This window comes from Phacochoerus africanus, chromosome 1, assembly GCF_016906955.1.
Source record: "Phacochoerus africanus isolate WHEZ1 chromosome 1, ROS_Pafr_v1, whole genome shotgun sequence".
NCBI lineage: Eukaryota > Metazoa > Chordata > Mammalia > Artiodactyla > Suidae > Phacochoerus > Phacochoerus africanus.
The window spans coordinates 98,641,514-98,653,946 of NC_062544.1; the positions used below are offsets into that span (position 1 = coordinate 98,641,514).

A 12,433-nucleotide genomic window follows, 5' to 3' on the forward strand; every position below is an offset into this window, starting at 1 on the left:
TTTCGAAAGGTCTTGGAACAGATAAGGAATTCCTTTGCTCTGACCCCAGAGCCACCTTCTATTTGTAACCAGTAATTATTTCCTTTCCTTCTGGGAGTTTCTGAATAAAATATGTTTCTTGCCTTCCTTTCACAAAATAGGAGAGTGCGCCAGGAAGCTGCTCTCCTGTTGGCAAGGTGCCCATCGATGCATTTCACAGATGGCACCACTGAGGCCCAGAGAGGTGGAGCCCCCTTGCTCCTGTTTATACAGCTGAGAAATGCAAGAGCCGACCCTCTAACATGCTGCCTCACTGTGTGGTGCTCTCGTCCCCTCCCCCACCCCAGGAAAGGACGGCCCGTTTGTCAATTTGCACGAACCACATCTTTCAAGCTTTTCTCCAACATTTCGTTCCGCGTGTAATGGGACACTGGTTGGTCATGACCAGGGACCTCAAATATCTTCCCGCTTCCATCCCTGGCCCCAAGGCTCCATGGATCCCGCGATCGAGCCTCTGCGAGCTCCTTCCTGGCCCAGCGATGAAGTTGGTTCCTCAAATTGTTCCCGGCAGGAGGGGCAGGAAATCACGCCAGGCTTCGGCCGCAGCCGCACCGGGAGGGGGAGAAGCTCAGGCCGGGCGTCCCAGCGGCCTCGCATCGATCTGGAGTCTAAGGTCCGGCCGGGTCGTAACTCCAGCTGCTCATTCTCCCCCTTGGAGTCGCCGCTCCACCCCACCCTCCTCATTCCTGGAGCCAGTTGGCTTCGCTCTTCCCAGAGGCCCCCAGAGCCCCGGCCGGCAACGGCCAGGTGGAAAGAGACAGGTCTTCGGCGCCCCACCCGGGGAGGCGGGGCCAGGCTGAGCCGGCTCCAGGAGGGGTGCAGTCCGCGGCCGCGACCCCCGCCCTCCTTCCCCTGGCACCGCCTCCGGGCGTTCCCGGCCGCCTGGCCCCCGCAACAGGTGAAGCGGACGCCAGCCCGAGGCGCCTCCGCGGGGCGGTCCCTCCCCGCCCGCCGCTTGCCCGCCTCTCTCCACGCCCCCTCCCCTCCGCCCGGCCTGCGCCGCCTCCCTTGGCCACCCGCGGCCTCATCTCTCCGGGTCTCCTTCTCCGAGGACCCTGCGCAGCCCGAAAGCCCACGCGCCGAGGAGCTGGGCGCGCTGTGCACTCGCTGGACGCACGCCGCGGTCGGACGGGCCCTGGCGGGAGCCCTCCGCCGGTCTTAGTCCCCGCGCCGCCGCGCTCCCCTCCCCCCCGCGCCGGTGTCCCCGGGCTCAGGGCCGCGCGTCCCGCCCGGACGCGCCGAGGGTCCCCTAGGCGGGGCGGGCCCGGCTCCGGCGTGACGATGGAGGAGCCGCAGCGCGCTCGTTCGCACACTGTCACCACTACCGCCAGTTCCTTCGCGGAGAACTTCTCCACCACCAGCAGCAGCTTCGCGTACGACCGCGAGTTCCTCCGCACCCTGCCCGGACTCCTCATCGTGGCGGAGATCGTGAGTGCCTGCGGGCGGGCGGCCGGGGCCGGGGGCGCAGGTGGACCGGACGCCGTGCTCCTAGCCGGGGAGTTTGTTCACATTTCCGGGGAGGGGGGGCTTCGAAGGAACCCTATTTTCTCAACCTCGCCTTTATCCCAAGGTGCAGAACTCAGAGACCCCGCTCTCTGAACGAGGTCTCATCACCTCGGGATCTGTTGGGGGAGAGGATTGTGACCCTCGGGCTGTCTTTTGGGGGCGGCAACCCAAATTGCTGGACCCTCTCCGTGGTCGCGGCGTATCCTGGGAGCAGGATGCTTCGTGGGCCTTGAGTTTGTGTTAAGGAGTGTCAGGGACACCTGGTGCCTCCCTTACCTGATCTGATCTCCACGTGTGTGGCTTTTTCCCTAAAAGCAGAGCCTCCCCAAGATTAGGAGAAAACTTCTTTTTCCTAATTATCTTCGTAGTAGTAAAATTGCAGTGAATCAGGAAACGTTTACCAAATACAATATGAGGGTCTTCTGTCCGGTGCTCTTTGAGGACCAGAGGGTCTATGCTCATCCTGGTTTAAGGCCCAGCACGTTCTGGGGGAGGAGATTGGGCATGTGCCTTCTCCTCTCCATAGGAGGACATAAAGGCTGAGAGATCGTCCCTTAGGTCCCTTGGTATCTGAGAAAGAACCTGGGTAGTGGCAACTGTTTATTGTCTCCACCCTGTGCTGGCCCCCGGAAACAGGTGAAGCGGCCGCCAGCCCGAGGAGCCTCCTTCATCAAGCCTTGTAGATGCCTTTGTACCCTCATATATACCACAAGAGAACCCTATCCTGGGAGGGTAGTTTTAATTACTATCCCTTTTTACATGTGAAGCAACTGAGGCTTAAAGAGATGAAGTAGGTCACACCTGTGGTGATAGGGGAGGGATTCAAACTCAGGTCTGCCTGTCTCCAGGGCGGTGCTCTTAGCTGCCAAGGGACATCCCTTTCAGCTGTCTAGGTAGCACCCCTTTTCTTGTATCTCACATACTTTCCATTTAAACATTGGCGTGATTGTAGTGTAGCCCGAGTTGGGCCATGAAGGGGTGGTGCAGAGCGGAAGTGACTGAGGACTTTGGGAGATCCAGTAAAAAAGCTGGGGTATTGGAATCACCTGGCAGGGCCTGATTTATAGGAATTCAACAAATAATGCTGTGTGCATGAAGGTGTTGGCAGGTTCCTCTCCTCCAGCAGAATGAATGCAAGCTACCACGGCAGAGATGGGACATCTGCCCTGGGGTGGATATGATCCGGGCATAAAGTAAAACACCTCTTGTTTTTTGATTTATGGTCAGTAAGCTCCATGGTCCATACTCTTTATGAAAATAGGAGAGTGAAAGAAAAATTCTAAATGGCCCACAATCCCACTACTAGAAATAACCCCTTTCAATATGTTGGCATGTATACTTTATTTTTATTTTTTTAATTAAAAACAATTTTTGGCATATATACTTTTTGATTTCATGACATTTTTTGAAGAAAAATGGAAAAACGTGTAAGAAAAATTATCGTTATTATTACTATAATTGAGTTTGTATTTTTACTTTTATTTTATTATTACTATTATTTTTGGCATGCCCGAGGCATGTGGAAGTTCATGGGTCAGGGTTGAACCCAAGTCACAGCAGCGACCTGAGCCGTTGCAGTGATGATGCCAGATGCTTGACCCCCTGCACCATGTGGGAGCTCTCTGGAGTTCTTATTTTTGACAGACTGATGTATGTGCAAGTTTCAGAGTGGTAGTCCTACAGGTAGAAATATCTACCCCCCCCATCTCAATACTCAGAGGTATCCACATTCACATCTTTTAGAGCTCTAGGTAATGTGTTCATAATACTGGTTCTTGATTTTTTTCCCCCAGTTGTAGATGTTATCCTTTGGCTTTCCACTCTGAAAACTTTAGGCTTTAGCTTTTTTGGACCACCTCTTTCCTACTCCCATTTTACCTTCACCTTTCCTGTCTTTGGATTAGATCAGTAACCACTGTTGACCTTAGGATAGCATAAAGATTCTTCACACATGGCCACTGAGTGGTCTGAGTGCTTTTCCTTTTCTGCCCAATTTCTGGTTTTCCCTGGAGTTTGTAATTCTTTTTCCATTTCCTAGTTCTCTAGTTACTTAGTCACTAACTTTACCTTAGGTGTTTAAATGTCTTCACGAGAAACTGAGAGACGGCCAGTATTCTATTGAAGTCATCCTCATGACTAACCCTCTCTGGGAGCCTTTGACCTGCTGCCACCTGGCCGCAGCTGAAGGCCTGGGGTCTCTTGCACATCACCTTACAGACTCTCTCCACCTCTCTTCTGGGTTGAAGCCTCTGCCTCCTGTGACCAGTATCTTTTTCTGTCTTGACTTACTGTCACAGGGGGAACAGAGTCTCTAGTAGTTTCCTAAGAAAGGATGCGTGTCTAAGTGAGGTCAGTCAGACAATGAGACACCAACATCAAATGCCATCTCTGACATGTGGAATCTAAAAAAAGGACACAATGAACTACTTTGCAGAACAAGTACTGACTCACAGACTTTGAAAAACTTATGCTTTCCAAGTGAGACAGGTTGGGGCTGGGGGGATGCACTGAGGGTTTGGGATAGAAATGTGGTAAAAATTTGGTTATGATGATTGTTGTACAGCTATAAATGTAATAAAATTCCTTAAGTAATTAGAAAAAGAAAGAATGCATGTATAAATCAAGATTTGCATTTTTCAAAATACTGTGTTTCCACTTCTACACGTAGTTAATAGTTTGTCTAGGTAAAGAATGGTAGATTGGAAGTTGCTTTCCTTTTGAAAGTATTTTTCTATTATCTTCTAGCTATTCTGATTCTTTCCCCCCCTCATTCCAATTCTTGATTCTTTCTCTCAACCCTTTCTAGACATCTGTAGAATCTTTTTCTCCTCAGAGATCTGTAATATCTCAGGGACGTGCCTTCATATGAGTCCGTTTTCTTCCATTATATTGAGGACCTGGTGTGTTCTCCTACAGGAAAACTCATGGATGTTTAAGGAGATTTTTAAAAATTTGCTTTTTATCTTTCCATTTACTGTTTTTTTCCCCGAAACTCTTTTAAAAGACTTTTTTCTGGAGTTCCTGTTGTGGCACAGTGGTTAACGAATCCGACTAGGAACCATGAGGTGTGGGTTCAATCCCTGGCCTTGACCAGTGGGTTAAGGATCCGGCGTTGCCATGAGCTGTGGTGTGGGTCACAGACGCGGCTCGGATCCCGCGTTGCTGTGGCTCTGGTGTAGGCCGGCGGCTGCAGCTCTGATTGGACCCCTAGCCTGGGAACCTCCATATGCCACAGGATCAGCTCAAGAAAAGGCAAAAAGACAAAAAAAAAAGAAAAAAGAAAAGACCTTTTTTTTCTATGTATTTATTCTCTTCCTTCCTTCCTCCCTTCCTTTCTTTTGCTTTTTAGGGCCTCACTTGTGGCAAAAGGAAGTTCCCAGGCTAGGCGTCAAATTGGAGCTGCATCTGCTGACCTACACCACAGCCGTAGAAATGCTGGATCCTTAACCCACTGAGTGAGGCAAGGGATTGAACCTGCATCCTCATGGGTGGTAGTTGGATTCGAAATCTGCTGAGCTGCAATGGCAGCTCCCTTGCGTGTATTTTCTTGTAATTGTTTTCATGGATTTGTGACCTATTGTGCTTACTTAGCATGAGCATTTTTCAGGTCTTGGATCTCTTGCATTATTACAGTTCTCTGTCATACAGAAGTACTCTGTGGTTTCCTCAGTTTTCCTGTTTTAAAATTAACATGTTTCTGGAGTTCCCGTCGTGGCGCAGTGGTTAACGAATCCGACTAGGAACCATGAGGTTTCGGGTTCGGTCCCTGCCCTTGCTCAGTGGGTTAACGATCCGGCGTTGCCGTGAGCTGTGGTGTAGGTTGCAGACTCGGCTCGGATCCCGAGTTGCTGTGGCTCTGGCGTAGGCCGGTGGCTATAGCTCTGATTCGACCCCTAGCCTGGGAACCTCCATATGCCGCGGGAGCGGCCCGAGAAATAGCAACAACAACAACAACAAAAAGAGATAAAAAAGACAAAAAAAAAAATAAATAAAATTAACATGTTTCTAGGTTTTCTAGTATAGCCAGTGCTGTAGCAATTTTCCTTTTTTTGTCTTTCTTTCCATACTTGTCCAGTGACTTTCTTTTTTTAAATTAGATAATCTTTATCAATTTTTCTAGAAACCAGCTCACAAAATGTATTTGCTTCTTGTGTTTTTTACATAAAATCAAATATAAAATATAATCAAATTGAAATTCTCTTTTCTCTCCAATGACTTAAGGGGAAGTTCTTTCAGGTATGATTGTGTCAAACTGTACACACGTTTTACATATTTTGTTTTGTTTCATATTCCAAAGTCATCTTTCCCCAAGGTTCTATTAATTTAAACTGTCATCAGTAGTTAGCGAGAACCCATTAAACTAAAAATCCTTTTTTTTTTTTTTTTTGAATGGCCTAACTCACAGCATGTGAAAGTTCCCTGGCCAGGGATTGAATCTCAGCTGCAGCTACAGCAACATCGGATCCTTTAACCCACAGTGCCTGGCTGGGCATCCAGCAGGCACCTCTGCAGAGACCCAAGCCACTGCAGTTGGATAGTTAACCCACTGCACTGCAGTAGAAATGCCTAAAAATACTTTTTTTACATTAAAAGAACTCTTAAAACTGTTAAGGATCAACCTAAATGGTATAATATACTCTGTTTTATTGATCCAATATTCTTTTTTTGTTCATGTTTTAATATTTGACCAGGATGCTGCTTACAGTGGATGGTTTTTTGAATGTAATGAAAAATGGTGCTGCTGGAGTTCCCATCATGGCTCAGCAGTTAACGAACCCAAATAGCATCCATGAGGACTCTGGTTCGATCCCTGGCCTTGCTCAGTGGATTAAGAATCCGGTGTTGCCGTGAGCTGTGGTGTAGGTCGAAGGTGCAGCTTGGATCTGGCGTTGCTGTGGCTGTGGCGTGGGCCTGTGGCTTCAGCTCCAACTGGACCCCTAGCCTGGGGACCTCTTTATGCTGTGGGTGTGGCCCTAAAAAGATGAAAAGACCAAAAAAAAAAAAAAAAGACAAAAATGGTGCCACAGATTCAGGTTTCAAACTGTTGCTGTCACAGCCCTGAGATTAAGATAGACCCACCCCCAGAGGAATGCTACTGTCTGCTTTGAAAAAAAAAAACAAAAGCAAAGTACTGAGAACCCTGACTTCCTGCTGGAGTCTGGGCTTGGGGGTGGGGGAACAATAGCAAAACACAATGTTTCCCTAGATCTGTTGTCAGAGTCCCTTGTCCTGGTTTTCTCACAGAGGTGAGTGATAATAGCTAAACCACTTAAACACACCAGGCTCTGCCAATGTAACATCGTGTTGAAACTAAATTATAGTCCTTTCCTTCCTTTTAAAGTTTTATAACAAGCTAGGTCATACTTGACCTGTGACTTGTAGGATGCTGTGACCTCATAACAGTTATGAGTATTTGAAGAATAAAAGTGATTTGTTAGGAGCTGAGTTAATTTCACCCTTCCTTTTATTGGTGACTTCAGAATGAACTATGTCATCCAAGTAATACGGTTAGATCGCCTTTCATTTACTTACTATCATGAGCAGACTTGGTTGGGGAAGGACATATAGGGTTTACTGAGAGCTGGAATCTATTCTATCCTGTTGAGTTCATTTTAAAGAATAGTGAACACAGTTTCTACTTCAGAAAAGCAATACCTAGTCTTTGTAGAAAAATTAGAAAAATACAGGTAAGAAAAGAAAACTAATTCTAGCTCCCACAGTAATTCCTAACAGGTGTGGTACCAACCCATGTCTGGGAGTAGGGAGGCTTTTCCAGAATTTTTAGTTATTTTGCTAAATGTTCTCATGATGGCACAGCAGAAATGAACTTGACTCGTATCCATGAGGACTTGAGTTCAATCCCTGTCCTTGCTCAGTGGGTCAGGGATCTGGCATTGCTGTGAGCTGTGGTGTAGGTTGCAGATGTGGCTTGGATCCCTGAGTTGCCATGGCTGTGGCATAGGCTGGCAGCTGCAGCTCCGATTTGAACCCTAGCCCAGGAACTTCATATGCTGTGGGTGTGGCCCTAAAAAGCAAAAAAAAAAAAAAAAATATATATATATATATATATATATGTGTGTGTGTGTGTGTTTTTTTTTTACTTATTTTAATGCAGGAGGTTTCTACTGGTGATTAGTTTTCTACTGGTGAGGGCCAGGGATACTAAATGTCCTGAAGTGCCTGGGACAGTCCCCAACCACCAATTACTTTACCAGCTGCCACTGGCCCCATTGTTGAGGAATTCTGGGTGAACCAGTTTACCCTTTGGAGTAAACCATTCCAGAGTTTCTTAAGTGGTTATTTATTACTTATCTGTATAGTTTTTTTTTAATGCAGTCATTTGTACACTACTCTTTGTTTACTGCTGCAACCATCTGTGCTGGACGTCTTCCATTTGTCCCTCATGTGCCCTCTCCACTTTGCTCTCTACCCTGCAGACTGACTTGATGGACTCTGTCCAGGGTCCCACTTCATGTCCTCCTGGCACCCGCAGAAGACCATAGGGTGAGAGGGGAGCTGGTCCTGGGTACTTGTTCCCCAGGACTCCTTCCTGCTGGGGCTCAGCAGCTTGTCTCTCCATGCGAGGCGGGCCGTCTGGCAGCCCTCTGTGTTTTCCCTGGCTCTGCTAACTGTTCACTCCCAGCTGCTTCCTATTGCCAGGGACTATACTATCGCTTATGGTTTTCCTGTACCCTTGCTTTCTAAATAAGACCTTTATTAAACTCCACTCTGATGACCCAATCTGAGAGTGCCAGTTTCCTGGGGAGACCTGATAAATTATCTTTCCTCATCAATGATTCATTTTTTCTGGCATTCTTAATGGCCACCTAGTATTCCATGAATATCCTGGCTCCTACCATTCCATTTAGGTTTCTTTCTTTCCAGTAACAGTATTGTAACCAACATCCTTTAAGTTACATCTTTCTGAATATTATTATTTTTTTTTGTCTTTTTGTCTTTTTAGGGCTTCACCCACGGCATATGGACATTCCGAGGCTAGGCGTGTCAAATCAGAGTTATAGCTGCCAGCCTATGCCACAGCCACAGCAACGCCAGATCCGAGCTGTGTCTGCGACCTATACCAACAGCTCATGGCAGTGCCGGATCCTTGACCCATTGAACGAGGTCAGGGCTCAAATCTGCATCCTGATGGATACAAGTTGGATTCTTTACCTCTGAGCCATGACAGGAACTCCAAGCTACGACAGGAACTCATCTGTGTGTTGACTTTTCACTTTATGTGATGGTGTCCTTTGGAGCACAAGGGTTTCCTCATTTGACAAATTTCAGTTTACATTTTTTTTTCTAGTCGCTTGTGCCTCCCCCCATTTTTTTGCCTGTAAAAAGCTTTATTTCCATTTGGTCCAGGGTTGGGGAAGAGGGCTCCAGGGTTGGTTATAAAGCTGCCTAGTGGATTCAGAGAGGGGCTTCAGGCAGCAGCCCTGACACCAGAGGCGCTCCTTCCTCAAAGGCCGCTGGGCTCCAGAGGCTCCTAGTCCTGCTTGAGGGTGAGCCTTTACAAGAGATACCCAGCCCAGCCTGAGGACCAGCCAGCCTGCAGAGGTTGGTCAGGTGGTCACCCATCTTCTTGATGAACTTTACCTGCCCATCCAGGAAGTGGCTCTCCAGGAGGTCACAGAAGTGGGGGTCTGTGCAGGCAGAACCCTGGGCATGCAGATCCAAAAGGGCATGGTTCAAGTTCCTCTCTAGGACTATGGCAGCTAAAACCCATAGCATCCTGGGTTTTATCCCACTCATCCTGAAACGGCTTCCATCTGAAAGAGGGAGCGGCCGCTTTGTTGGTTTTGCATTCTCAAGAGACTCTCAGCGCCCTTGTGCTTCCTCTTGACCAACTCTCAGAAAAAAAGTGGTTCATGCCCTCCAGAGCCACATCATTGCATTTTAAATAGAAGCCCAGGAGTTCCCTGGTGGCTCAGCAGGTCAAGGACATGTTTGTCATTGTTGTAGCTTGGGTCACTGCTGTGGTGAGGGTTCAGTCCTTGGCCTGGGAATCTTCTCATGCCATGAGTATGCTCCCCACCCCCAAATAAAAGAAATAGCCCAGAGAGAGGTAGATGTAGGAGGCCCACAGATGCAGGTTGACCAGACAGTTGAGGACAGCCTCCACCTGGGTGGAATAATTTTGACAAATCTGGAGCTCATGGCTGATTGGTAATAAGGAGTTAAGCTCAAAAAATGGTGTTGGCTGGTCCCAGAGGCTAAGGATAGCTAAGTGGCTGACCCTGAAGGTTGCAACTGGAAAGAAAAAAGGTTGGAGTGTGGTCAGAGGCTGGTGTAAGGGGTCTTCCTGAGTCTGTTCCATCCAAACACTGCTAAAGTGAGAGACAGATCCATGGGACCACCGAGCACATTTTTGTCGCTTGTGCTTTTGATGTCATATCTAAGAAGACTGCCTAATGCAAGGACAAAGATTTACTCCTCTCTTTTTTCCTAAAAGTTATATTCTTTTATGTCTTACATTTAGTTCTATGGTTAGTTTTGAGTTAATTTTTATATGGAGTGTAAGTTAGGAATCTATCTTCATTCTCTTCCATATGGATGTCTAATTGTCCCAGCAGCATTTGCTGAAAAGACCATTTTTTCCCATTGAATTGTTTTGGCACCCCTGTTGAAAAATCATATGGCTGTAAGTATAAGGGCTTCATTCTGGATTCTTAGTGCTGTTCCTTTGATCTGTATATCTATCCTTATGCCAATACCACACTATTTTGTTTTTTCATTTTTAAAAAATTTTTAATATTTTTATTGAAGTATAGTTGATTTAAAATGTGTTAATTCCTGCTGTACAGCAAAGTGATTCGGTTGTGTGTGTGTGTGTGTGTGTATATAGTCAAAACATGGAAACAACCTAAATGTCCATCGAGAGGTGAACAGATAAAGATGTGGTACATATATGCAATGTATATATCCTATCGCTTCCACAACCCCCTCCTCCGTGGCAACCTAAGTCTGTTCTCTATGCCTGTGAATCTGTTTCTGTTTCATAGATAAGTTCATTCATGTCATATTTTAGGTTCCACATATAAAATATCATATGGTATTTGTCCTTATCTTTCTGACTTACTGTATATACACATACATACATACATTCTTTTAAAAATACTCTTTTCCATGTGGTTTATCATCACAGAGTCTTGAATATAGTTACCTGTGCTATACAGTAGGAGCTTTATCCATCCTGTGTAATAGCTTACATCTGCTAACCCCAAACTCCCACTCTATCCCTTCCACAACCCCCTCCCCCATGGCAACCTGTCTGTTCTCTATGCCTGTGAGTCTGTTTCTGTTTCATAGATAAGTTCATTTGTGTCATATTTTGGGTTCCACATATAAAATATCATATGGTATTTGTCCATCTCTTTCTGACTTCACTTAGTATGGCAATCTCTAGTTGCAAACATTTTGCTGGGCATGACATTGTTTCATTCTTTTTTATGGCTCAGTAGTATTCCATTGTATATATGTACCACATCTTTATCTGTTCATCTCTTGGTGGACATTTAGGTTGTTTCCATGTTTTGACTAAAAAAATATATATATAAATATATATATATATATATATATATATATATATATATATATATATATATATATAGGTCTCTTTTTGTCTTTTGAGGGCTGCACCTGTGGCATATGGAGATTCCCAGGCTAGGGGTCTAATTAGAGCTGTTGCTGCCAGCCTACACCAGAGCCACAGCAATGCCAGATCCAAGACAGCTGCGTCTGCGACCTACACCACAGCTCATGGCAGTGCTGGATCTTTAACCCACTGAGTGAGGCCAAGGGTCGAACCTGCAACCTCATGGTTCCTAGTCAGATTCGGTTCCAATGAGCCATGACAGGAACTCCCATGTCTTGACTGTTAATAGCACACTATCTTGATTACTGTAGCTTTGTAGAAAGTTTTGAAATCATAAGTGTGAGTCTGCAACTTTGTTCTTTTTTTCCAAAACTGTTTTGGCTATTCCAGGTCCCTTGCATTTCCTTGAATTTTAATAGCAGCTAGCCAATTTCTGCAAAAAGGGCAGTGGGGACTTTAATATGGATTGTGAATCTATAGATCAATTTGGGGAGTATTGCCATCTGAAAAAATGGAACATGGGTTGTCTTTCTATTTATTTAGATCTTCTCTTATTTCTTTTTCTTTTTCTTTTTTTGTCTTTTGTCTTTTTTGTTGTTGTTGTTGTTGCTATTTCTTGGGCCACTCCCGCCGCATATGGAGGTTCCCAGGCCAGGGGTTGAATCGGAGCTGTAGCCACCGGTCTACACCAGAGCCACAGCAACGCGGGATCTGAGCCGCGTCTGCAACCTACACCACAGCTCACGGCAACGCCGGATCGTTAACCCACTGAGCAAGGGCAGGGACCGAACCCGCAACCTCATGGTTCCTAGTCGGATTCGTTAACCACTGCGCCACGACGGGAACTCCCTTCTCTTATTTCTTTAACAATGTTTTATAGACTTTAGCATACATGTCTTGGATTTGTTGTGTTAAATTTATTCCTGAGTAATTTTATTCTTTTTGATGCTATTGAAAATGAATTATTTGCTTAATTTCATTTTCACATTGTTCATTGCTAGATTATAGAAATCCATTTGAGTTTTGTATCCTTGACCTTGTATCCTACAACTTTGCTCACTCCATATATTAGTTCTAATAGTTGTATGTTTGTTGATGGGGGGTTGGCTTTATGTGCTTTATAGCTGCCAAGTTGTACAGAAAAGTTGATCCCAATTTACTTTTTCTCTAGTAGTGTTTCAGCATGTATTAGGGTTTGTTTCTGCAAATACTTAAACTGTTAATATTTGCCAATTTTCTTGGGATGAGAGAGACTCAAATTAATAAAAACTGATTTGACAACCAACT

At 45.8% G+C, this 12,433-nt stretch overlaps 1 protein-coding gene across 1 annotated transcript in view; it reads left to right on the plus strand.

Moving 5' to 3' along the window:
* The first annotated feature begins 1,007 nt into the window (after positions 1–1,007).
* CMTM8 (CKLF like MARVEL transmembrane domain containing 8) overlaps positions 1,008–12,433 on the plus strand; it is a 104,593-nt gene continuing 93,167 nt past the window's right edge. Inside the window, exon 1 of the mRNA XM_047769438.1 lies at positions 1,008–1,467. Within this exon, the coding sequence (XP_047625394.1) occupies positions 1,321–1,467 (147 nt within the window). The 5' untranslated portion in view covers positions 1,008–1,320. The remainder of the gene's footprint in view (positions 1,468–12,433) is intronic.